Source organism: Chrysemys picta, chromosome 2, assembly GCF_011386835.1.
Source record: "Chrysemys picta bellii isolate R12L10 chromosome 2, ASM1138683v2, whole genome shotgun sequence".
Lineage (NCBI taxonomy): Eukaryota > Metazoa > Chordata > Testudines > Emydidae > Chrysemys > Chrysemys picta.
Window position 1 is genome coordinate 63,685,012 of NC_088792.1, and position 27,395 is coordinate 63,712,406.

At 42.7% G+C, this 27,395-nt stretch overlaps 1 protein-coding gene across 1 annotated transcript; it reads left to right on the top strand.

Moving 5' to 3' along the window:
- Nucleotides 1-27,116, top strand: GPNMB (glycoprotein nmb). Its single transcript, XM_005290852.4, has 12 exons — nucleotides 1-271; nucleotides 6,695-6,847; nucleotides 7,942-8,085; nucleotides 9,915-10,088; nucleotides 12,106-12,264; nucleotides 13,750-14,058; nucleotides 15,407-15,466; nucleotides 17,437-17,559; nucleotides 18,169-18,271; nucleotides 19,254-19,459; nucleotides 21,680-21,773; nucleotides 23,676-27,116. Exons 1-12 carry the CDS (start codon nucleotides 40-42, stop codon nucleotides 23,827-23,829), a joined length of 1,911 nt encoding a protein of 636 aa, XP_005290909.3. The 5' UTR covers nucleotides 1-39; the 3' UTR covers nucleotides 23,830-27,116.
- Nucleotides 27,117-27,395: the final 279 nt, after the last annotated feature.

A 27,395-nucleotide genomic window follows, 5' to 3' on the forward strand; every position in this document is an offset into this window, starting at 1 on the left:
AAGCACATGAGCAGGGAGTTGAGTTGAAGACAAGAAATCATGCATCTCTGCTTAATGCCATCACATGATGAGCCCTGGGGCTCTCCATTTAATCACAGACAAGGAGGGCAGCAGATAAACATTATTCTCACTTTTCTGAAGAGAGTTAACTTGTGCAGGAATTGGGGACACAATACACACACACACTCCCACACCATGAAGGGTCTCTGCCTCCTCCTCCTCCTCGGAGTCCTGCTCCTGGCCGAAGGAGTTCTGTATGCTGCTGCCAAACGTGAGTGCCTTGGTTCTTTCCCCTCATCTCCCCCCACTTCCCCAGGTTTAATTTGCTGAGATGGTGTGATCACAACTATGCTGCTATTTTGAAATGTGTTTTGCTTTGGTTGCTGCAGCTCAGGGGTTGGGTGCTTTCAGGCTGCAGCCCACCCAGCTCGGGGTTATCTGCCGCTGTGGCTGCACATGTGATCTGAGCTGGGATAGGAATGAAGAGAGCTATTCTGCTACCTGTTGTAACACCTGGGGCAGGGTGACGGGCTGATGGGTCCTGAGCCTCTGTTGATCTCCCCACACCTCCGGATGAGACACACCAGCTCAGTGACTGGGACAACGAGCCTCTGCTGATTTCCCCATCTCTGGAAAAGTCCTCTGGATGTGACTCACCAATTCAGAAACAAGGGTCTCAGGGAGGAGCCCATTCCCTCTCCACACTGACAACGGGTCATGGATCCTGGGGAGGGGATTAAGTCTCTTTGGAATTCTCTCTCTCTTTTCTAGGTCTGACAGACCCTCTCGAGTACAGAGGGGCAGGACCGGTTGGGACTGAGCTATTGCTGACCTTCCAGGAGTCCATGGTTGACTTACTGGCTCAGGGATAAAGGTCTAGGGGTGGGGACTGAGCCTCAGTTGGCCTCCTTTCCCTTCCCTGGGCAACACACTGTCTCAGGGAATGCTGAACCTCTCCTCACCTCCCCATTTCTCCACCAGAGATAGCGTACAAGCTCAGGGATGGGAGCTCAGCTGAGTTGGGAGCAGGGTGCATGGAGCGCCAACTCATCTTCCAATAGCACTAAAGTATGGTGTCATTATTAACAAGAATCACTTTCTTGGGTTTTATTATTAGACTGGCTGCTTTGGACTCAGTTGCTCCACATGTGGTAATGACTGACACTTGCTTATGAAGGCTGTGTATAATTAAGTGGAGGAAAAAACTTCAATAAAGTCTCTTTTTTCTTACCCCTCAGTTCATCTCCATGTGGTTTAAAGGGACTGGTGCTGAAGTAGATGCTAGGGTGAAAAATGCCTTGGCTGGGTAATCCAAAAGCTTGTGAAACTTCTTATATTTGATTGAGATAAACAAATTACAAACGAGTGAAGAAATGCCATAGGAGCTTACCTTGTTAGAATTTGTGATGGCCAAATTATGATTAGGGCTGATGGTTTGTCATGGAAAAAACATACAAGCCACGGTCCAGTCATGCAGGAAATCCCAAAAGTTGCAGGGCACTTTGTTTGAATCCAGATATTATCCATTTGGCAATAACAATTTGTTTCACACATTAAGCGTGAGGTTGTGGCTGGCCATAGGGAGAGTGCATGAAGAGGGAAGGGGGCCAGGAGTCTTCCCCAGCCCTCTACCCCTTTTGCAGAGGCCAGGCACAATTGCAGCCCTTGCATGCTTCTGAGGTCAAAGGCTGCTCCCTCCCAAAGACCCTGTAGGGCACAATTCCCCACAGAGCAGGGAGGGGCTAGCAGCAGCGCTGGCCGAGCACAGAGAGTGGTGCACACGGGACCAGTCAAAAGGAACTCCAGTCTGGCAGCAGCCTCAGTGAGTAGGAAGGCGGGTGGAAAAAAAGCAGCTATTGCCTCTTCTTCAGCACTGCTTCCCTGCCTCCACCTCAGGCATCACAGTGTTGTGCAAACACCGCTTCATCCAGCTATATCTGCACGGCGCCGCTTCTAAACTACAGAGAAGTGACAGGACCCCTGAGCACATAACACACCACTATAGGCACAGAGGCAAATTAAGATTTATTGGTGCTCTGGGAACAAAAAACATTTGGGCTCCCCTATACTCCAGGGACACAGGGGTGCCAGAAGTGGTGCCAGCCTCTTCCCAGTGGGGGGCTGAGGTGGACTTTAACCTCCCCCCCCTTGCCACAGGGCCTTACCCCTTGCTCCTCCTCTTCCCACCACATCCCCACCCCCTGGCCAAGCTGGAAGCTGGAGCTGGGTCATGCTAAGAATCACCCAGGGAGCCCAGGCTGCTGTGGGGAGCTCTGGACCCTCCACATGCTCTGGGCAGTGTGCTCCGGGGGACAGGGACATGGTCCAGGGGCTGCTCTCATGGCTTTCTGTGTGATCCATCCATAAAGCAGTCCTTCTCTTTATAAAGTGAACCAACTCCATGACTGCAGCGGTACATCCAGCGATATGAACAATTTCTGCAAATTTCACAGTAAAAAATGCCTGTTGAAACTTTCTTCTCTTTAGCTAGATAAGATAATACAGCACAGCATCTAGAAAAATGTACAGATGGTCTTAATACTTTGGGATGTAAAATATTTCTTGCCAGGGCTTGAATGGGGACAGGAGGAAGTACGCTCTGGTCTCTTCTAAACAGATTACAGTGAGATGTGTGGGTATGTGTGTTCCAGGGACCCCATGGTGCCAACTGGGAGAGGGCACAACTGCACAAGGGGTGCATGAGGTTTTACAGGGATCCCCTGGGTCAGATATATGCATAATAGTTCACCAAAGGGTGGCATGTGAGGTCTCTACCGAGAGACAGTAGCCCACTGGTCATCATAATAATTGAGAAGCGTATGTACCAATAATAGCAAAGAAGTTAGGTGTCTATACTGGAGATTATATTCTTAAGGTCCTGGAGTTAAGGTAGGTCATCAGGAGGTAACTGTTACTTATCTCCGTATCTGGCCATCTGTATATTGTGTATTGTGTGCCTCACAATGTATGCCTGTTTGCATACTGAGCCAGATGCAAATTAAGACATTATAAAATCTACAAGAGAAGAATTCTTCAGGAAAAAAAAACAGCAGGAGGGGTCCTGTTTATGAATGAAGACAAAGGATTGTTCTAGTACATCTTGGGGTGCAAAGATGCACAAGGAATCCTTCATCTAGGATCCAAACTGATGGTGTGCTTGTCTCATGAAAGGAGGGTCAAAGCCAGCCTAGCTGAAAAGTGCTATAAGGATTCTCCACAAGACATGAAAGTATCTTGTTAATTAAATCTTTGCTCAGAATGCATGTTATGATTTTGTTTTATATGTAACCATTTGTTTCCAACATTTCTACTCCCTTGAATCTCTTTCCTTTGTTGTCAAATAAATGTATACTAGATTTCACCATAAACATATCTAAGTGCTGAGTGTTAAGCACAAGAGCTGGGGGTGTACTGTTTCTTTGGACGCAGCGAATTTGTGAATACTGCAAGTGCCCAGTGGATCAGGAGCTGGACACTCCAGGGAGATGCTTGGGTGTGTCAACTGCTAACTTGTAGAGTGACAGCAGGGCTACAAGTCCTAGAGGGGAGTGTGTGTGTTGCCCAGGGCTGGTAGAGCTGGGGATCTGACCCATGGCAGGCACAGACAAAGTTTCCTCACACTAAAGACAGATGGTAGCAACATGCCTCTGGGTACCCTAAGAAGAGTCAGAGTATTCCATACCCATTTATAGAATCATAGAAATCCCCTGGAAGGGACTTCAAGAGGTCATCTAGCCATCCCCCCACACTGAAGCAGGACCAAATATACCTAGACCATCCCTGGCAGCTGTCTAACCTGTTCTTAAAAACCTTCAGACACAGGGATTCCACAACCTCCCTTGGTAACCTATTCTAGTCCTTAAATATTGTTACAGTTAGAAAGTTTTTCTAATATCTAACATAAATTTCCCTTGTTGCAGATTAAGCCTATTACTTCTTGTCCTATCTTCCATGGTTATGAGGCAAAACTGATCACCATCTCCTTTATAATAGCTCTTAATATACTTGAAGACTGTTATCAGTTCTCTCCCGCCCACAGTCTCCTTTTTTCAAGACTAAACATGCCCAGTTTTTTTAACATGTCTGCATGATAAACCTTTTATCATTTTTGTGGCTCTCCTCTGGACTCTCCAATTAGTCCACATCTTTCTTAAAATGTGGTGCCCAGAATTGGACACAATAGTTCAGCTGAGGTGTCACTGGTGTTGAGTATAGTGGAACAATAACCTCCCATGTCTTACATATGACACTCCTGTTAATACACCTCAGAATGATATTTGCCTTTTTCACAACTGCATCCCACAGTTGGCTCATATTCAATTTGTGATCCACTATAACCCCTAGATCCTTTTCAGCAGAACTATGGCCTAGCCAGTTATTCCCCATTTTGTACTTGTGCATTTGATTTTTCCTTCCTGAGTGTAGTACTTTGCATTTGGCTTTATTTAATTTCATCTTGCTGATTTCAGACTAATTCTCCAATTTATCAAGGTTATTTTGAATTCAATCCTGTCCTCCAAAGTGCTTGCAACCCCTCCCACCTTGGCATCATTGGCAAATTTTATAAGCCTACTATCCACTCTATTGTCCAAGTAATTAATTAAAATATTGAATAGTAATGGACCCAGGACAGACCCCTGAGGAACTCCACTAGATATTACCTCCCAATTTGACAGCGAACCATTAATAATTACCCTTTGAGTATGTTTTTTTAACCATTTGTGCATCCACCTTATAGTAATTTCATCTAGACTACATTTCCCTAGTTTGCTTATGAGAATGCCATGTTGAACTGTGTCAAAAGCTTACTAAAATCAAGATATATCACATTTACTGCTTCCCGTCTTTTCACTAGGCCGGTAACCATGTCAAAGAAGGAAATTAGGTTGGTTTGGCATGATTTACTACTGAAAAATCCATGTTGGCTATTACTTATCACTCTATTATCCTGTAAGTGCTTACAAATTGATTGTTTAATAATTTGTTCCAGGATTGTTCCAGATATCGAATTTAGGCTGACTAGTATACATTCCTGAGGTCCTTTTTGTTCCCCTTTTTAAATATAGGTACTGTGCTTGCCCTTCTCCAGTCTTCTGGGACCTCACCTGTCCTGTTCTTGAAGATAATCACTAATGGTTCAAAGATTGCTTCTGCTAGTTTAAGTACCCTAGGGTGAATTTCATCAGGTCCTGCCAACTTTGAATATATCTAACTTATCTAATATTCTTTAACCTGTTCTTTCTTTATTCTGACTTGTATTCCTTCCCTCTTGTTTAATATTAATTGTGTTAAGCATCTGATCACAATTAAGTTTTTTAGTGAAGACTGAAGCAAAATAGGCATTAAACACATCAGCCTTCTTAGGCCTGGTCTACCCTGGGGAGCTGGCGGGGGGGATCGATCTAAGTTACAGTAACTCCCCACTTAACGTCCTCTTGCTTACCATTGTTTCGATCGTATGTCCCTGCTCAATTACAGAACATGTTCCATTTAAAGTTGTGCAATACTTTGCCATAACATCATTTGGCTGCCTGCTTTGTCCACAGCTGCCAGTCCCCCATCAGCTCCCCTACGCCACCCCCCCCAATACCTCCCACCCGCCGGCAGACCCCGCAGATCAGCGCCTTCCCCTTCCTCCCCCTGCCTCCTGCCTGCGGCAATCAGCTGGCTTGCGGTGTTCAGGAGGGAGGAGGGAGGGGGAGGAGCGAGGACTTGGCATGCAGTCTCCCCTTCCCTCCCCTGCCTCCCAAACGCCACAAACCAGCTGATTGCCGCAGGCAGGAGGCAGGGGAGGGAGGGAGGAGCCTGCATGCCAAGTCATCGCTCCTCCCCGCTCCTTGCCCCCTGAACGTTGCAAGCCAGCTAATTGCCGCAGGCAGGAGGCAGGGGAGGGAGGGAGGAGCCTGCATGCCAAGTCGTCGCTCCTCCCCGCTCCTTGCCCCCTGAACGTTGCAAGCCAGCTGATTGCCGCAGGCAGGAGGGAGGGGGGAGGAGCGAGGACGCAGCGCACCTCCCACCTACCTCCCCTGCCTCTTGCCCACAGCAATCAGCTGGCTTGCGGTGTTCAGGAGGCAGGGAAGGGGGGGGGGGCCTGTGCGGCGTGTCCTCGCTCCTCCCATCCCCCTTCTGTTGAATGCTTCAGGTACCTTAGGTACTAAACTATAAGTAAAGCCCCAATCCTGCAATGCATTTCATGTCGGCAGATACCTATGTTCATGCGTGTTCCCATGGACTTTAATGGACACAGGGGTCCACCTGTGTAGAACTCATTGCAAGATTGGGGCCTAATAGCTCACTATTACATTCCTAATGTCTCTTTTAATAATCACCTGTTGACAGTTTACATGTAACTCTTTTGGTTTATAAGCCACTGAAAATATTTTTAAAAGTTCTGAGAAAGTATAAATGAGCAAAAGAAGGGCTGGAAAATGTTCATCCATGTGATCTTATCCCTCCAAGAACCCTTTCATATAACTGGAACATGTCCTAAAGTAAGGAAAGGATGAAATATGTATAGCCTAAATTCAGAGGAATTTCCATTGTCAATAGACTGGAAGACATAAGCTTTGTTTATAATGATAAAGTTCCAAGCACGTCCATCGATTAAGAGTTTTGCGTTCAGTGCAAGAATTTAGTATTGTGAAATGGAGCAGTGGAAACATTCATACTTTATGTTGCTCATATTTCTATCTAGAGTTTCGAGATGTGATGAGCCATGGAAGATCTTCTTCTCATGTCAGGTCCCATAAGAAGCTACATGGCTGGTATCCTGATCAAAATCAGTGGAATGAAAAGCTTTATCCTTTCTGGGAAAAAGGAGATCCTAGATGGAAGGACTGCTGGAGAGGTAGGTCTAGATATGAAATCCTAAAGCTCTGGGAAATGTAGCCAGAAATTCTATACGATAGAATAGAAAGTTATAGATAGTGCCTTTTGTACTGTACATATCTCAAAATTGCTCTACACAGTAATGCGCTAGATAATAGTACTTAATACATTGTCTGACGAAGCAGCCATGGCCGCCATTACAAAATCTGCTCAGTAATAATTCACAGCCTCAGATATTAAAATCTGGTTTATTGAAAAGGAATGTTAGCCAGGCCACTGGGAAAATCCCCTGTTCTCTGTGAAAAGCGCCAGTAGGTTGGGATCTTCAACTTCCACGCCAAAGGCACATCACTGGATCAGTTTAACACTTTCTATGAAGAACCAGCACATTGTATGGCAGTTTTATCACCACTGGTTATGGGCCCAGGACTAAAGGCTACACCTTCTGATAGAGACAAAAGAGCTGTCCTCTGGAATATGCTGCCTCTTTTGTGTACAAATCTGATTCTAGTTTATAGTAGAGGAATGTCTAGAGAACAGTTGACTTCAATTGGCTGCAGTGTAGCTACACTGATTTATATTGGCTTAGAATCTGGCCCAATAAATCTAATTTACTGGTATAGTTTTGGATTTTGAAAAGCACCTTAGTGACTTAGGATCACAAATTCCACTGAAAGTACATGAGATTTGTGCCCCAAAGTTACATAGTACTTTAAAAAAAATCATACTAATAATTTCTAATTGGTCTTCTCCAAACTATTTAAGTACAAAGTTTCTAATTTTTGTTGTTCTGGTTAGATATTAAGGGCATGCAGTAGCTCAGATGGTTAAATGCGGGGCAAAAGAGAGTCTTCAGGAAGGTCATTACAATGGAGCATAGTATGTTTTAAGAAGTGATAGAGACACTTAGGGTCATCTCCTCAGCAAGTGTAGATAGGTGTAGCTCTTTTTGCAGCCAATAGAGTGATACAAGTTTATGCAGCTGGGGGTCTGGCTCTTACAGTCTTTGTAATAAGTTTAACATGATTTTTTTGTTTACATTGTGCACAAATAAAAATAATAGCTACTCAAAAAGACTGATGTATAAATGAAATCTCATCTTAATTTCTTCAGGAGGAAAGGTGGTGGCCAGATTGACCTCTGACAGCCCAGCTCTAGTAGGATCAAATGTGACCTTTACTGTGACCCTAAAGTTTCCCAGGTGCCAGAAAGAAGATAATGACAGCAACATAGTATATGACAGGAACTGCAGGAATGGTAGGTAACAATAATACCCTTATATTATGAACCAGTCTGGCAATGGTACTGGTGCATTTGTGGTCTACAAAAGTGTCATGAACACTTGGAACCATCAGCATTCTGCTTCCAGGCTGCAGTTCTATCCCTGTTAAATTGAGAACTACAATAATGTCTGACTTGTGTCACACAAAAGGTCCTTGTTCAGAAGATGATTGTCTTATTTTTACCCATCTGCACCACCTACATATAATGGTCAAGAACTTTAAATGGATTTTTTTCCATTATAAAATGTTTTAATCTGGCTCCCAGAAAAACCGTTGCTGCTCAGCTCAGCTGCAAGTTTGCCCAGTCACTGGACTGAATACTGGCATGTTATATCAGTAATATGGGTTTTTCTAACTGGATTTGTAAAACTGAGACTCTTCAATAAGGAGTTTAGAGTTCACTAAATAACATCTTTATATGGCTACCTCCGAAGGAAGAGCAGATCTTACATTACTGATATTTCAAAAATAAAAAACAAGCAGAGGAAAATATCTTTTTTAAAATAAAAAACGTTTTTGGCCTTCGTTATACCTCTTAAACTAGGAAAAAAAGGTCATAAACCTAATGTTTTTATTTGCTGCAGCTTGGCAGAAATAAACCTTTGTTCCAACGTCCAGATAGATTAAATAACACTTTCTACCAATCAATTTCAAGAGATGTCAATCACTACTTGAATAGCATAGTTTCTACTTACTTCACAGTGTAATGACTGAAATGCTTGTATCTCTCCTATGCTTACTAATTTTGTGCTTTTCCGATGAAGAAACATATATTTTTCTGATTCTAGTGGTGCTTGCAGTTTACATGGCACTTATTTAAAAATGACACAACTGGCTCTTCTGACAAAAGAAAGAAAGAAAAATAAAGAGCAAGCCAAATTCTACTGAGAGTTTCACAGCTGCAGCTCCCATTGGGCCAGAATGCACGTGGAACCCCACTGACCTCAATGAGACGGCATTGTCCTAAGGGGCTGGCAGCAGAATTTGGACCGACAGCTTCAATTGGCATCTTCTCTGTGAGCCAACAGAATTCTTGAAAACAACTACATTTTTTCGTTGGAATAAAAACATACCAAGCAGCAAATATCTAGGATTATAATTAGAAAGAACAGAGGAATTGTGATGTAGTGAACATTAGTCTGAAAATGCCCTCTCCTCCTGCTCCATATTTAAAAACGACCGAAAAACAATATTGTGGTTTAAATGTAATAAATGTTCTGCTTTGGTGGTGTAAATTCTCTGGGCATGATCAGATCCACTGAAGTTAATAGGTATTTTTCATTGACTTCAGTGCAATCAGGACTGGGCCCTATGTCTTCGGCCTTGTTCCTCATGATGCACCATAGGCATGTGGTTCCCACATCTTTACATAACCCAGTCCTTGTTATTTGCTTATGTACAATAGTCCAGACAGTTTCATGAGCACCTAACTGAGGCACAACATGAGCTTTCACTTAATCTGTCTTAATACTGTGCTGCGAAAAAGGGGTCTTGGGGTTAAAGCACTGGACTGGAACGCAGGATATCTGCAGTCTGTGTCCGGCTTTAGCACAGACTTCCTGTGTGAGCTTGGGCAAGTCATTAAGCATGTGGTGCCGTAGTGCCTACTATGAAATTGAAACAATAATACCTCCATTCCCTGCCTCACTGAGTCATTGTAAAGATAAGTTAATGGACGTGTCTGAGGATCTTTGTTGCCATGAATGAGCCCTATAGAAATAAAGAAGGGGAAACATTCTGCTTTTATATAAAAACACTTATAAATTTGCCACTTAATAATCTGTGATCTATTTCTACACCTAGATTCCTCAGACTTTCCTGACCAGTATGTCTACAACTGGACTAAGTGGATTGATGACTGTGGCTGGGAAAACTGCACAAGCAACAATACCCATAATGTGTTCCCAGATGGGAGACCTTTCCCTCATCATCCTGGCTGGAGAAGGAGGAACTTAGTCTATTTGTTTCATACAGTTGGTGAGTCCAGTAAAATGTCTCTTGGTTTTGTGTCCTAACTTGTTTCCCTAATGCCGTGCATTACAATCCCCAAAGAGGAATTCAACAGTTGTTGAGTGAGAGAATACTAAACACATTCCGAGCTGCTCAGTGAGAATAGCAGCTGCTCTGTTAATTCCTCTGAGGTTTGGAAGTCATATACTACCATGACATGTTCTGTAAGACTGCAAATGCACAGAGCTACCACTGTTGAAAAGAACTTCTTTTTCAATCACAATTTGGATATAACATTTAGAGGAAATCTTCAGGGCAAAGGGGGAAGCCAGATGATTTAGTAATTAGCACTACCAAGTAACAGTCTGAGGTTCAGGAGTGATCTTGTGCTTGTAGGTCCTCAGACTGGTTTCTTCACCTCTAGAAAGAAGGTGCAATGTGCATTTTGCTTCAGCACTCCTAAGCTGGCTGAATATAGTTCTGTTCTTGTCCTGATTGTGACTTCCAGCAACAGAGTGTGTAATAATTGGCCCATCCCTGCTATTAGGGTTACCATATGTCCGTATTTTCCCAGACATGTCCAGCTTTTTAGTTCTTAAATTGTCATCCGGGAGGAATTTTTAAATATCTAAAAACGTCCAGGAAAATATGAACGTATGGTAACCCAAAGTCCCAGGGCTGGCGGCACTTCCTGGGGTAGCTCCCGGCGCCTGACCGCCGGCAGGAGCCTGCACTGTGGACGGCCCCATGGCACAGAGGCGGAGGGGGTCTCCGTGTGCTGCACCAGCTCCCTCCTGCCCAATCACAGCTGTGGGGGTGGGGCTTGCAGGCGCCGGAAGCAGGTAGAGAGCCCTCCAACACCCCCCCCAACCCAAGCCAACCCTAGGAGCCAGAGGGATCTGCCAGATGCTTCCCGGAAGCCACCCCAGGTAAGCACCGACAGGACTCCCCACCTCGCATCCCGGCAGGTCCCTCTGGCTCTTAGGGTTGGGTCGGGTATGGGAGGGGCAGAGGGCTCTCTGTGCGCTGCCGGTGCCTGCAAGCCCTGCTCCGCAGCTCCAGCAGCTCTCATTGGCGCGTTTCCCGGCCAATGGGAGCCACGGAGTTCACGCTTGTGGTGGGCGCAGCACGTGAAGACCCCTTGGCTGCCTCTGACCCTAAGAGCCAGAGGGACCTGCAGCAGGAGGGGTGAGTAGGCGAGCAGGGCGGGGTGAAGAGGGGAGCAGTGAGCAGCGGCGGTTGAGTAGGTGAGGGTGAGTAGGTGAGCGGGGGTGTGAAAAGGCCAGCGGGGGACAGCGGGGGTTGAAGAGGCGAGCAGCGAGGGAGCCAGCAGCGGGTGGGTGGGCAGGGGTGAGGAGGCAAGAAGTGGCGAGCCAGTGGCAGGCGGGAGTTCTCGGGGTAGGCATGGGGGTTTCTGGCAGGGGAGTGAGGAGGTGAGTGGCAGGTGGGAGGAGGCGAGCAGTGGGTGGGGGACTGAGGAGGGACGCAGCAAGCCAGTGGTGGGCCGGGGATGAGGGGGGGTGCGGTGGCGGGGCCGAGCGGGGAGGAGGCGGGACCTGGGGCAGAGTGGGGGCAGAGCATGGGAGGATGGGGGGGTGGACTGTGAGCGGGGCCGACACCCCCCCTGGAGTGTCCTCTTTTTTGAATGTTCAAATATGGTAACCCTACCTGCTATTGACTACACTGTAAATCTTAGGCTCCTAACTTTGACTGGCAAAATTATTTTAGGTATTAATCTAATTTAGTTGCATTGGGGAGATGAAGGTGCCTTGGCAAATGCCTTTTTTTGGATCGGTGGGAGCAGCACATCTTTCTAATGCCTTTGGCTGCTTTGCTGAAACTCAGAAAAAAACCTTAATGGCAGGGAACATAACAATGACATGAAGTGTGTTTGAAAAGTACATTTCACACAAATGAAGGATGAGCATAAAATATACACTTTTGATTTAGACAATCCAAAATTTCACAGAAATGCTGCTTCTCTTTATAAAACTTTTTCTATCTCATCACAAGAGGAAAATATGAGTTCATGTCCTGTTCACAGGCCAGTATTACCAAAAAACTGGAGGCTCTTCAGCAACTGTTTCCATCAACACAACAGATATCACCCTTGGCAAACAGATGATGGTGGTCTCTGTTTACAGAAGAGATCATCGAACATATGTTCCAGTTGCAACAGCAAGTGACATCTATGTTGTGACAGGTGAGTGGGCTGGACTAAACCACAACTAAATACTTGGCAGTGTTTGTAGTGGAGATGTTACATAAATGCAACTAAAGTGCTATCTGGGAGAGTAGGGAGGGATTGAAACAAGTGATGCTTTTAACTTTAATGTGAAATCTCTAATAGGCTACCCTAAACAGTATGGAATAAGTCCTCTTAGCAGACTTGTTAAGAGTTAGTTGAAAAATGTGTCCTTAACTATAGATATTAACACTGCAAATATATAAGTAGGGATGGAAATGAATTATGCTAATTATATTTATCCAGAACCCTATAGAGAATACTTTTTTTAATCTATCTACAACATCTGATACTCCAGAGTCTTACCTCATGCTATCCTGCAATTTGTCTTGTCCCAAATAAAATTTAAGATCAATTTTTACTTATTGTTCTTTGTCTGAAATGTTTGAATAAGCAGCAGAAATCTGTGGTGTACATAAACTAACTTACCTTTCATATGGAATGAGAATCTAAGCTTAAACCTATGGACATAATGCAAATTGCCCTTTATTTTGTCTGCATCCCACATGCATCCCTAGTACTAATAGTCCAAAGAAAAGAAATTGGAGGGACTTCCTGACCCTTTCTCTGGATGAAATTCATCACCCTTCTCTGGATGAGGCTGGCTAACGTATTCCAGGGATTATTTCTATCCCTTCATTCTGGCTGTCTCTTAAATTTAAGTAGCCCACCAACATCAACCCAAATGCACACACTGCAACAGTTCAGTCAAGGGATCCTTTGTGCACCACTGGAACAGACAAACCAATTCTTGCACATGGAGTATAAGACTTGCTCACTATACCTCATTCTCAGGCTCTCATTATCTATGAGCTAGACAATCTCAGATAAAATAATGGCTAAGGCGAAGTATCTTATTCACAAAGGGCCACACTCTGACACTCTTGCTCATGCTGGGTAGCAACTTTCGCCACAAGTGGTCCCATTGAAGCCCATGGGAGTTTTGTCATTGACTTCAGTGGTCGCAGGATGAGGTCCTATAATGTCCCCCAACCCAAATTCACTAAATCTCCTTAATGAATTGAGTTTCAAGGGTTTTTCCTTCTCTTTTGGGGGAAATATGTAGGAAATTACAATAAGGCCTTTAGAAACACTAAATAGTAATAAAGATACTACTGACAAGCAAATGTTTTGCTTTCTAAATGCATCAGATTGCACCAAATGGCAGGTATATGAATGGGACAGGGAACCTCCAGATGACTAGATATAGGGTCTTCAGTAGGTGCACATGACGCTCTACCTGGTTGCAGTGTTTCACTTTATTACTGTAATCTATTGAAAAGTGAGTTAAAGAAGAAACCTATATTAAAGAAATTAAGCCTGGCAGTTAACATGATGCAGGCTTGTGTTTTACACTGTGATCTTTGCAGTCTGAGGCCTGTGAAGCAGTCTGTTATTTGCATCCATATACACCAGCTTCACTTTCTTTCATTTTTCCTGCAGACCAGATTCCTTTATATGTGAAACTGTCCCAGAAGAATGACCGCAATGCCTCAGACTCTGTCTTCATCAAGGATTCTCCTATCACATTTGATGTCAAGATCCATGATCCCAGTCACTACCTTAATAATTCTGCGATCTTCTACAAGTGGGATTATGGAGATGGCAGTGGCTCATTTATATCCAACAGCTCTATTTCAACTCACACTTACACGCTGCAGGGAAACTTCAGCCTGAATTTGACCGTCCAAGCTATTATACCTGTACCTTGTGGGCCTGCAACACCTACCCCACCACTTCCTACCTCGCCAGGTAAGAGTCTGTCAATCAATAGGAATATTAGGAAATAAACTAATAATAATCATTAATAGACCAACATTTTGGTTTTTTAAAATTACATACCTTTAAAAGCTTTATGGTCATCAAAGTTGGAGCTACACAGTTTTTGTAAACATAACATATTTACACTTACTTAAGAGTCTGAATCAATAACAGGATAAATATGTAGTCTAAAGTTACAGATATAAAAGGATTCTAATTTATGCTAAAACCAATTTACAATACCCTGACAGTGTAAAGGAGCTTTCAAGGGGGAGTAAATTACATGTGCACTCACTTTATGGCCCCTCAACACTGGCAGAGCAGGGCATGCGTACATGGGGAAGTTATTCCAGAATAAGGTAGGGTGTGAATTTAAAGCGCAATGCCTGTGCCAGAATAGCTATTGTGGAATAACTTATTCTGCAATAGATATTCCAGACAATTTCCTAGCGTGGACAAGCCTTTATAATAGTGTGAATGAGAATCAAGCTTGTAAGATTTTGTTTTGACCGTAAATCTATCCAAATTGTCACCTTTATTCAGTTACTGATTTATAATCTCATAGAAGTTTTATATTTGCAAAGTTTTGCAGCTCCAACTTTGATAATTATAAAGCTACCATCATTACAGTGTAAAGTTGAGTGGGTCAGTATGTTTCAAATTTTGAAAAGTCAACGTTTTTTTTCTCTCCAAAATTTTGACTCTCAATCAAAAAATGGGGAAAAAGTCAATAACATTTTTCACAATTTCCTCCTTATATTTCAGTCCAGTGTAAATTAATAGATAAATACCTATTTTAAGAAAAAAACGGAATCTGTCATTTGTTGTTATTGATTTGGGAATCTTAAACAAGCATTTTCATCTCCCCATACTTTGCAGGTCTACCTTCCCTGGCTTAGAGACAGATGACTGCACTTGAAACACTACAGTGGGACACCTGCAGCACTGCAGCTGCGCTGCTGTAGCACTTCAGTGTAGACACTACCTACGCCGAAGGGAGGAGTTCTCCCATCGACTTAGGTAATCCACCTCCCTGAGAGGCAGGAGCTAGGTTGACACAAGAATTCTTCTGTCGACCTAGCGCTGTCTACAAGGGGACTTAGGTTGACTGAACTACGCCACTAAGGAGTGTGGGTTTTTCCATGAAGTTTAGTCAACCTAATTTTCTCCCACAGACCAGGGCTAAGATGTGGTATGTTTAGTGGGAGGCTACCAAATGTGTGTGATTCAAACAAACTAATCCAGCACTGTGCCAGAACGACCCTTTATACTAAATAAAAGGTGATAATACTGCTGTTGTATTTTTGGCTGTGCTAATTATCACAATGGTCTTTTACAGGGGCAACAACTCAAAACTCAACCAGTGCTGCAAACAAAACTGAGTCAACCACTCCTGCTAGTAAGTTTATATCTCCTCCTGTGGAGACTATTAGAAACATTTTCTAGTAAATGATTTTCTATGAGTCTTACAGCTTGATTCACAATGTCAGGGGCTCATTTGCTCATACTAACCTCACAGCACTAACTTGAGGAAGGGATTGCAACCCTCTTGCCTTGTCTGCATGTTCAGCTTGTTCACCTCTCTTTCTGCCGGCTTCCCTTCAGGACCCAGTGCACAGTCCTCCCTTCCCAAGTAGGACACCAGTGGCAAACCCCCAACATCAAGTCACAACATTCAATCCCAGTTATCTTAAATAAAAGTTCGGTTGGCACAGGATAGGAGCAAGTGTGGCGGGGAAAGAGGGGGCAAAAGAAAAAAGAAAAAACAAAGTATAGAGCATATGGTGCAGGAGCTCTGGTCTGGCTGAGTGGCACTCAACCCAGGACCAGAGAGGGAAGGGGACAAAGGTGTCTTCATGCCATTTTTGTGGTTCCTTAATCCTGCGGATGACCCTCAGTGCCTCTTAGATTAGCCTCCCCCAGTTGTCCTTGGCCTCAAGATGCTGTTCTGTTGGCCAAATGCAGAGCAGATGACTCTCCAGCCATGCCCTTCCCACCCCCACCAGACATGCTCCTTACATCAGTAGCTAGGAGAGAAGTGGCTTAGAGCCTCGATGCTGACTCTATAACACTTAGAGGGAATCCCCCTATATAAAGGGAATCTCTAGGAGGCTTTTTAATGCAGCTTTATGTCCCCTTTTAATCATCAGAGCAGTACAAAGGGGTGATAGTAGTGATTCTGGCTTAGCTATTGGTTTGTTTGGATTTGAACAAAAATAAAAAGAGATGCTTATTGAAAGCTCACTAGTTAGGCTAATTTAGTATTCATTAGCTAGGATAATCACTGTGCTGAGTGGAGCTCTAAACTTAGTTTACCTGTATGTTTGAAGAAGATTAAAACCTGACAAAGCAGCACATTGTCAGATCTAACTACCTATGTCTGTCCCTGCAAGTTTATGTTTGTTGTCCCAGAAAGGTGTCTGACCACCTTCTTCTGGACATAATCATTAGCTGGTTGGTTGTTTTCAACATCTCTTGGAAGAGAATGATTCATTACCATGCAAATGGAGATAGACCCACTTTCTGGCTAATTGATATCAAATACCCCTTAAAGCCTCGTGTAATAACTTATGGCTCAGTCCAACATCCACTGAAGTCAGTGGGAGCCTTTCAGTTGATTTTGATGGGTGTTGGACCAGGTCTTCGATGAACACAACTGTTTTTGAACTCAGTTTAATGGATGTAATTCATTGTACATACAAATATCCAAACAGTATAAACAATATGAGCATGAAATGACAGATCTCACAGACAAGTACAATGTAAAACCTATACTGTATGCAACAAGAGACAGACCAAGACAAGGAAGGCCTTTATATACTGTGTCACAATATATCTGGAGACTGGAAAGCATCTGATAACATATCGTGAAAGTACCTGCAGGTGGGTGGAACAGACATGATTAACAGTAGTAGAGGGGAAAAAAAGAAGAAGGGGAAAAAAAAGAGAGAAGAGTGGCAAACTCATTCTGTGCAGAATGCTGGATTCCATTTGTAATCACCTGTGAGCTGGGGCATAAATTCCTTTTCCCTCCTCATGTGCTGAATGTGCTACTTCTGCAGCTCCTACTGACCTAGGGATCTGAAATCCAAATTACTCCTCTTGCATGGCTCTGCAGAATACTGGGGCAAGCAGGTTTTCTTTAAGTTTTGCACAAGATCTCGTTGAGATAAACTGCATCACTTATTTACACACTGTGCATTTAGCAGAAGGGCAAAAACCTATTTTTTTAATCATTTGGCTTCCCTTCATTGGTGGTGTGAAAGAAATTAATCCACTTAGACTTTGTCTCCATAACATAGATTGTGCAAAATATTTTCTAAGCAGTGCAACTAGCAATATGTTTTTTTCCCCTGCTCAATCCAACAGTCACTACTACACCACCCTATAACCTGGACTCTCCCACCAGTGCTGGTGTAATGGAAGACACTCCTGATGGAGGCTGCCATATTTACAGATATGGACATTATAAAACTACTATCTCCATTGTAGGTAAGTGCCTAAATCAATAAGAGAATAGGAAAATTGGTTGATATGGTACTGAACATATATATGGGCTGTCTTGTTTGTTCAGTTTACCTGCTATCGTGTAAACACCACAAGAAGGAACTATAAGAACCTATTCTGCAGGCTTGGGTCTGGTTTAATAATTTAACGTACAGTTAGCTGACTGGCATTGTTTGCTTTTTTACAACCCAGTTTATCCAGTTGCTAAGCTCAAAAGATATGAACAGTAGAGGATTTGAGTGAGTTTGTCACTAATTAGAGTGGAGGGCAACTATTCAAAATGGGGTGCAAGATTATGTGCATTGTAACATCTTAAAATGTCCAAGATTTTTTGAAAAAAGAAGAACAGGAGTACTTGTGGCACCTTAGATTTTTTGAGGGGAATTTGGGGTGAGATAGAGTATAGTAAAGAGACCAGACCTGAGCTGACCATTAACAAACCACTTATCTTATTGAGTTTTTAAAGGTGTAGTCTTCAGAGCCAGTCAGGATAATTCAAACACAGACCATCTATGATTCTAAGTGGATTGTTTTTGCTGTATCATGTCACTGAGTGAGTAACATAACAGGTTGATGGGCTCTTTCCTCCCTTAGAGGGAATCCTTCAGGTAAACATTATTCAGATGACAAGTGTCCAGATGACAGTGGCTCAAGGTGAAAACTCCCTGGTTGACTTTGTTGTTACCTGCCAAGGGAGGTAAGTATATTCACTAAGTTCCCTCTTTAGAAAATTAGGTACTTGGATGTTACTAGAATACTACCCACATTCATATGCAGTTGCATGAACAACAGTTAGAAACACAGCAATTACCATCTGTTGACTGAAATTAAGATAATAGAAGTCTAATTTATGAGTTATATCAAGAGAAATTGTTGCCAGGTTCTTCGGCTTCAGACCAAAATGACATGCCTAAGCAAAACTAATAGAACTAGTTGGTGAGCAGAAGCAATTCTCTGTTTTCCAGGCAAAGATGGAAGACTTCAGCACTCATACTAAAAAGGGAAGTGGCTTGCTCAAACTGGGAGGAAGCCATCTTTCTAGCCATAGGTATTTTGAAATTTGGACTAAAAACTTGCATCAAAGGAATTCCTTGGATGCAAAGAGCATTGCATTAATATTCCTAGCCACTGGAAAGTGTGTGGATCTGAGAGAACTGAGAGGTACAGATGAGTCTTGGCAACATAACTGGGAAATAATCACTTTGAAAGTAATCCTAAAACTAGCAAGACATTCCTGCCACATGTACTAGTACAGCTAAGAATCTCCAAAGAGTTTACATGGTATGCCTGGTGAACTGAACCAAAATTAATAGATTTCATCAACTAACTAGGGGCCAGGTGATACTGTGCTTTGAGAAATGAGTGTAATTGCTGGTAACATTATATTAACTGAGTCTAAATGATGCCAGACATAGTTGTGAAATTATGTATGCTTGCAGGAGTGAAGTGGGGAAAATGCAAAGTCCTCTGTAGTCAGAAAATAATGAGTGTTATGCCAAGCAGCTAATTTAATGGAACATTAAGGCTACTGGGCCAGTTTTATATTGGTCTAACATCACTGATTCCAACAGAGTTGCACCAGCATAAAACAGGTCCAGCTGAGGAGAATCAGGCCCAGTGAATCTATGAATTGGATTAGTAATAGTATATATTCATTTTCTCTCTCACACTTCCCCCAGTCTTCCTACAGATGCCTGTACAATAGTCTCTGACCCCACATGCCAGGTGTCACAGAATGTGGTATGTGACCCTGTTGAAGTTACTGATCAATGCTTACTGACCATCAGAAGAGCCTTCAATGAGCCTGGAACCTACTGTGTAAACATTACATTGGGTGATGATGCAAGCCAAGCCCTCACAAGTGCCCTTATATCTGTAAATGGAGGTGAGTTCAAATAGAACAGATGTTGAGGATCTGTGAATAGCTTCTCTTCATGGCCATTTCAGAGAGAGAGAGAGAGAGAGTGTGTCTATTATTAATTATTTGCATTATGACACTGCTGAGAGGCCTCAACTGAGATTGGGCTCCATTATGTGAGAAACTATACAAACACATAGTAAGAGATAGTCCCTGCCCCCAGAGAGTTTCTAATCTAAGTAGAAAAGAGAGACAAAGGGTGTGAGGAGAAAACAAAGGCACAGACAGGGAAAGTGACTTACCTAAGGTTACCCAGCAGGTTAATGGTAAAACCAGGATTAGAATTTAGGTCCGTCTATCAATCTAAAGTATTCATATGCCCCCACAATCTTTATTGTATTTCTCCTCACAACAGCCCTGTAAGGCAGGGAAGTGCCATTATCTCCATTTTACAGATGGGGAACTGAGACACAGAGAAGCTGAGAACTTACCCAAAATGACATAGGGAAATCTGGGGTGGAGCTGGAAAGTGCAGCCTGGTCTCCAAGTCCTGGGCTAGTGTTCTGGCCACTAGATTACACTGCCTCCCCATTGACTTCAATATTGCTGGGCTAATTTACATAATCTGAGGAAGTGGCCTTTGGTGTTCATTCACAACACTGTTTTCAGCAGATCTTATTTAGTTTGGGCCGAATCTGGTGAGTCCGTAACAGCTGGGGGCACTCTGGGCCAGATTTTCAAAGGTATTTAGGTGCCTAAAGATGCAGATCGGCACCTAGTGGAACTTTCTCCCATTGATTTCAATAGGAGTGAGGGGCGTAGGCGCTTTTGAAAATCTCACTGGGTACCTATCTACATCTTTAGGTGCCTAAATGCCTTTGAAAATCTGGCCCTCAGAGCTTTGCAGGATTGTGCCCTCCCTAAATTGGTGTGGTGTACAGCACAATTGTTTAACAAAAGTCCAGTTTATGTGTATTTAAACTACTGTTAGGTAGGATGTAGTTCCACAATGTATACATGCCCCTTGGATGTATAATGCTTTCCAAATCACGTAAGGGTATATGTGATTCACACAGGAATGTACATCCTTGGCTGCTGTCTTCACAAGGACGACGGTGTAAACTAGCGTTACTGTCAGGCTTATCCAAACATTTATAATAACACACTGCAAGATGGTATGGTTTACATAGATTATGTCAACGGTTAACACTAATTTAAAACCTTGATTTGAATATATTTACATAGTAATTATGGATTAATAAATTAGGTCCAAATCAATGTGTATCTCTAGTTTACTCTGCTTTATAAACATAGTTGTGAACATGATAAGCAAGAGCATGACTGAGCATCAGTAAACTCACCACATAGATTGAAGAGCAACCTCTGGACTGGAGAATTAAGATGCTTAATACAGATCATAAATGTAAATAATAATTAACAGTATTTATTTATTCAGTTTCTCCTGTGGCCAGATCTGGTGGGGTTAGGACTGGATCCAAGTGCAATGGTCTCTGAATTTAAGGCCATTCTCAGAGGTGCACTGGAAATTTGGTGGCAGAGCGACAGAGGAAATCACAGGCTGGGTCAAGAGTTAATTCCCCAAGCTGCCAATATTACAAACGCAGAACACTCAACCCCTAGGAGGGCCATCACATCATCATCAACAATCACCCCATCTACGGACACTCAGTCCTCTCAGGAGGATGTCCTGTCCAATCCTGGGCCAGAGAGGGGAATCACTAGAACGCTCGTCTAGGGCAAATGAAAAGATACCAGAGAGAGTCCATTCTTTCTCCTCCCTCAAACTCTACTCCTCAATGACATGCTAATTCTTATTCTGTGGGTTATAAAACGATTAAGTATTTTACACTCTTAATTTAAACAGTCCCTTTGTAGCATAACAACTGGGCAAGTAGCAAAGTAACTCCAAATCTTGTGGGATGCCAACTAGCCCTGCAGTTCCTTTGCACATTGTAAAGGTATTTGATGTTACAGTCAGCAAACAATATATTTCATATGGAAACATACAAGGCACTCTTAGTATTCACCTTTACTATAACCCAGTTGGTATCAAAGATGAATTGGACCCTACAGTCTGTGAATGCCGCTGAGCCCTATTGTTTAGCGTAAGTGTTAAATATACTGCACCTTCTAGAGTCATGTGGCAGAAAGAATGGTACTGCTGGAAAATTGTACCTCGCTGTATAGAACATGAGGCTAATATTTAAAACAAATTTGTTATTCAAGCTCCAGGGTCATCTTCGAGGACAGTGGAAGGTGTCTTGATCGCCTCAGGTTTCTTGGTGGCGTTTGTCATCATTGTGTCTCTCCTTCTTTACAAGTAAGTTGCTGGTTCCAACAGTTAAGACATAGACCAGGATGACAAAAATGATTCCATGAATATTCAGATGGATAAAAAACTGAATTTGCTTTGGCTATGTTTGCATCCTTTTGGGGTTTGCTTTCCACAAATATTTCAGCAAACGAGATTACTGTCCGGAATGCTCATAAAACCAGCAAATTGTGGGTGAATATTAAAGAATATCATGGAAAACAAATTTTGAATTTATCAACACAAGTAGTCAGACTGGAAACATGATTCTATAAATTTTACTCATCCAATCAGAGAGAGGAAATAATACCAGGTGACTTATGTGTCCAATCAAAAATAGCCAATACATCTTAAGTTTCAGATTTAGAATACTCATAACAAAATGTGTATGAATGATCTGCAGACTAAGAATATTAATCAAAACTGTTAATCAAATAACTTTAACTAATAAATACATTTGAGAAAAATAGTAAGGAGCTTGCAGACAATTCACAAACAGATACATTTATATTGCGGTATCAGGCCTTCAAGATCCCATTGTGCTAGGCATTGTACAAACATATAGTGAATGACATTCCCTGTCCCAGAGAGCTTACAGTAAAAAAAAAAAAAAAAAAAAAAAAAAAAAATCAAATTCATCATATAAATTATTTGCATAGCTCTAGCTAAGAGTATTCCCACTATTTCTAATTACTAAGTACTCTTGTTCTTCAGGCTTACGTTTTATTACCATCTGCATGCATTTACCCTGTTCATTCTCATTTAGTGTGAGAGCAGAACCCTGCTACCAGTTACTATGACTAGGTTTAACCATGGTTGTTACTAGCAAGTTTCTAATACAGTTTGTTTGAGCCTGCATGAACAGGGATTTTTTTTGTCTGTGAACTGTATTAGAAGCAGATTATAAAACTATACCAGGAGCAGCAGAAGCACCCTAAAAGTGTGTGTAGGGGGTCCACAGGAGCCCAATCCGTGCCCCCCGTGCCCTCCCCCGTGGCCCTGCCTCTGCCCCTTCCCCTGAAATCCTGCCCTCGCACTGCCCCTTCCCCCAATGCCCCGGCCTTGTGCTGCCCCTTCTCCCTGAGGCCCCGCCCCACCCCTTCCCCCGAGGCCCCATCCCTGCACTGCCTCTTCCCCTAAGGCCCCACTCCAGTGCCACCTCTTCCCCCCAAGACCCCACCCAAGCTCACTCCTCTCCCCCCTCCCCCATCGCCTGCCTTTGTGGCCTTTTAAATGTGCGGGGGGCCATGGCCCCTTGGGCCCCCCTCTTCCGGCACCCCTGGACTATACTTATAATAAGGGAGTAGTCGAGAGCACAGATTGGCTACAATACTCACAGTGGTGAGGGAAATCATGCTAGAAGCTTGTCAGAACAAAACATGTTTACACAAAGTCACAGCTAGCACAGTTTTGCTTCCATGGTGAGCAGGGCCCTGAAAAGAGTTCAAGTGTTTGCCCCCAAAACAGGGGTGCTGGAACAAAGGGTGTGGTAGCACCCCCTGGCTTGAAGTTATTTCCATCATATACGGGGTTTACCGTTTTGTTCAATGACTTTCAGCACCTCCACTATAAAAATTGTTCCAATGCCACTGCCCCAGAATGCAGTGTGGTAAGGCTGGGTGTACAGCAACTTCTCTTTCCCAGGAAAACACAGAACTGTGTGCATAACAAGTCAAAATCATCTCTGGACCTCTATTATTTTCCTTAATAACCTCTCTAGACCTGGCAGCTCTCACATGATCATTCAGAATTAGTCACAATAGCCTCCTGTGGTGGTGTCCAGTTGTGGGGGGAGGATGGAGGAGGACATGGTATCAATATTTGGCTCTCTCACATATTCACAGTACCATGTTAAATATGCACCATCACTGGAATCCATTTCAGTAACTAACTTTACAATGTTCCTTGCAGGAGGTACAAAGAGTACAAACCTATTGAAAGAAGTGCAGAACAAGCGGTGAACAGGGAGGGACTGAGTGTTTACTTCAACAATGTCAAGGCTGTTCTCTTCCCTGGGAACAATGAGAGAGATCCTCTGCTGAAAAGCAAACCAGGAATTGTTTAAATCTTTAGCGTAACCGCTGATATTAGAGTGTATATACAGGGTTTATGGCTGAACTGTACTTCAATGGATGACTACTTACTATGAAAACAAACACCCTCCAAATATGGGTCGGTACATTTTGTAGCTCAATTTATTTAGAAATGGAAAATGGCTTCTTTTCAAAAATGGAGCCATTGTGATTACTCACTGTTCTTGCTTATGATCTGGGTCACAAAATATTGAATAATAAACCACTCTAGACTGGGCATGATTATTCAGTTCACCTCGGTTAATTTGTAGCTTGGGAGAAGAGGCTAGATACTTTCTATCTCCTCAGTATTTAGATCTTAAATAAGAATTGCACAGTCCCAGTGTTCTAGTTTACTCCCCTCTGCATGCATCCCGCAGTCTGGGCTTTGTGGGGTTGAAAGACAGAGAGACTATCCATAATGGCCAACCCTCAGTCACTTTATAAAACTAGATCACTGACATCAGGAAAACAGGTGAACAAAGAAACCCAATCTACTTGGCTCCTCCTAAACCAACTACTAAAAGTTCCATTTAAAATTCTTACTGTAGTTGTTGCTGCTACCTCTTGTAGCTGTTGTTTCTACTGGTTTTGTGCCATCTGAACTGACTGCCATCCGCAACAATGTGTCCTATCTGTGTCAGATAGAGCTGCTGTATTCCAGAGGGCAGACAAAGATGAGGCCCAGCAGAGTGGTGGTAACAGGAGCCAGATTCTGTATCATTCAACTATTAGTAAAGAGAACTAAGAGGGGCTTTTTTCACCCTCCTTCTCTTCAGTTTCATCTTGCTCTCTGTAAACCGCCACTAATCTCTCCTTGATCCTCCTGTCCCTCTTTTTTTGACTATTCCCTCCAAATAAATGAAAACCCCAAGCTGGGTAGGGCAATATGCTCCAGTTTCTGCTTGTCCACTAAGCAGTTGAGAAACTGTCAATATCTAGCAGGGTGATGTGCCTTTGCTTGCTTACTGCAGCTGCTGTGCTGTGTTAACTTTCAACTACAAATCTCACTTTGATATCTTTCTCAAGTGATCTAGTAAAACCCTGTCTTTTAGCCACTCACTCTTGTAATTCCATATCATGGAGTTTAGCCCTGGATGCAATTTTCTACTTAGCTCTTAGAAATAAAAACACCCTCCTGAAGACTGGATCACAGGGGGATATCAAAAGAGGAGAGTGTCTTGTCTGTGGCGAAAAGGGTTGTTGAGAAGGTTCAATCCTTGCGGGGTGAGAAGACAGCCAGAAATGCTCTAAATTCAAGGCTCTGTATAATAACCTGATACCTAATATAACAGTTTAAGGCAGAACAAAACTAACTTTTAGTTTGGGAGTTAGTGGATAATTTCACTTACCCATCTCTAAACACCAGTCACTGAAGACCTATTCATTGCCAACCCAACTGTGAACAATTTTGGAGTCTCCTTTATTCCTTCTAATCTGGAACATCCCTAATACATCTTTCCTCTCAGTCTCTGAAGAGCGATATAAACATAACCATATTTTGCTGTTTTCCTGGCAGCTGTTGCCTAATGCCCTAAAATAAGCCCTACCCTCCACCATACACACTTGTTAATAATTTGAGAATATCAATAATTGTACAAACACTTATGTGGTTAGTGCTTTGCTTAGAAATCTTTCAGGATGCAGTATTTTTTAGTTCCGCTCTGGCCACTGCACAAATATTAGTTAAAAAAAAAACCTTTTGGTCACTGTCTTCCCTCCTTATACATTAAATGACTTATCTTATGGGCTTGATGCAGAAATTACTGGGTGAGGTTTTATGACCTCTGTTATGCTGAAGTCAAACTAAATGATCATAATGGTCCCTTCTGATGATAAAACGGACAAATCTAGGACTCTTGCAAACAAAGTTGAATTTAAACACACACATACACACACACACACTCTCTCTCTCTCTCTCTGATAAATCCACTGTAACGTTTTCTTTTTGATATATGCACTACAGTCTAGCTTCCCATCATAGGTATTTGTGACATCAATCAACTTGATATCTAAGCGCTAATTTAATTACAACTCATCATCAATGGAAGAACAGTTCCATCTCTTAATCCAAACTAGAAGCTTTTTCAAAGTCTGGGAGTAATTTAGTTAAACCAGTTGTGTCAAGTTGGAACAACTGGAGCACTATGACTCTGTTTGATAGCTATACTTATGGGGTCAGATCCCAACACCTGATAAAAGCTGGTTTAACTGGGTCATTGCGATTGCCTTGGTGTAGGGGAATCCCTACAGGGTGTAGACCTGATGGAGCCCACGAGATCTGGCACAGGGATTACATCGGGGCATAGTCAGAACTCTACCATCTTGGCTGAGGAAGTGCCCCATTGGGTATCACTGCAGCCAGGCATAAGATAAAGCAGCCTTTAGGCAGTTCTAAGTTACTCCAGAATTCAAGGAAGCTAAAGGTGAACTTTGCCCATTCCTAACCCCTCAGCTGAACTGATGGGAGCTCTGATGCAGCTAAGAATCTGGCCCATGAGTTTTAAGGACCCAATCCTTCAAACATTTACTAATGGGAGTAGAAAGTGTTGGCAGGACAGGGCCCTTAGTTTGCATTTTTCTAGTACAAAATTGAGGACTATCGTTTGGTAGCGCAGATGGGAGCTAAAACTACTAGTGGCACAGAATAGGGAGTACTGGTTCAGTTGCATGTTGATGGCACCCCTTTCAGAAATTCAGCAAATGCAACTTTTAGCCTTACAAAGAGAGTTAGTGAAATACATTGTGCATATACATGATCCTGCTTTTCAGGTTGAAAGAACATAATAAAGATTATGGTTTTAAATAAAAGTGATTACGGAGTTAGTGACAGGAAAGAGGACAGTTGTAATTTTGATGCATTTCCCTAACTTGAAAGAGGAGAAAGTTTTAAATAAAAACCTAGTATGAGTTCACTTCGGTTGCAATTGTATCACTTTTGAATCAAAGCTGATGTGGGCTATTGGTGACCTAGGTTCTAAGCAGACAGCATGTTACTTCCCAGAGAATGCTATGTGCTATACAGGAACTCAGAGGCATCATCAGTGCTTATACAATAGGCAGCTTTCAGCCATGCTTAGAAAAGTAATACATTTTATACTTTAACCTGTGTATATGGAACAGCTCAGAGAAACTTCCTTTACATCTCATGTTAGGGGATTAAAGTTTACGCCTTTTTATTTTCTATCTTCTCTGCTGTAACTTCCAATAAATACATATTTGTTTTTATCTAATGGGATCTGATGCTGTATTGGACAATAAACTATCTGGAGATTTCAAACAGGATGTTACCTTTGTCTTGTAAGGAGATGTAGTCAAATGAGTGACCTAGTCAAATGAGTCACCTACTTACTGGGCACCAGGACAGTCGCTACTCCTAAGAGATGACCCAAAGGAACCTGCAGTTACACTGTAAATGTAAAGTGAATCAAAAGTAACAGGTGCCATCCCATTGCTTGTTTGGTGGTGGGAATCTAAGCCTCTTGCTGCACTTTTTCCTTTCAACCTTAACTAGAACAAAGGTGCTAGCAATCTTAGGAGTGAGGCGAGCTTTCTCAGC

What these genes read in the sequence shown, in the direction of transcription:
- GPNMB (XM_005290852.4), top strand. Translation starts at nt 40, where the DNA reads ATGCATCTCTGCTTAATGCCATCACATGATGAGCCCTGGGGCTCTCCA. An exon ending in ACCACTTCCTACCTCGCCAG is followed by an intron (nt 14,059 to 15,406) that starts GTAAGAGTCTGT and finishes GGTCTTTTACAG; the next exon opens with GGGCAACAACTCAAAACTCA. An exon ending in AACTACTATCTCCATTGTAG is followed by an intron (nt 17,560 to 18,168) that starts GTAAGTGCCTAA and finishes TTCCTCCCTTAG; the next exon opens with AGGGAATCCTTCAGGTAAAC.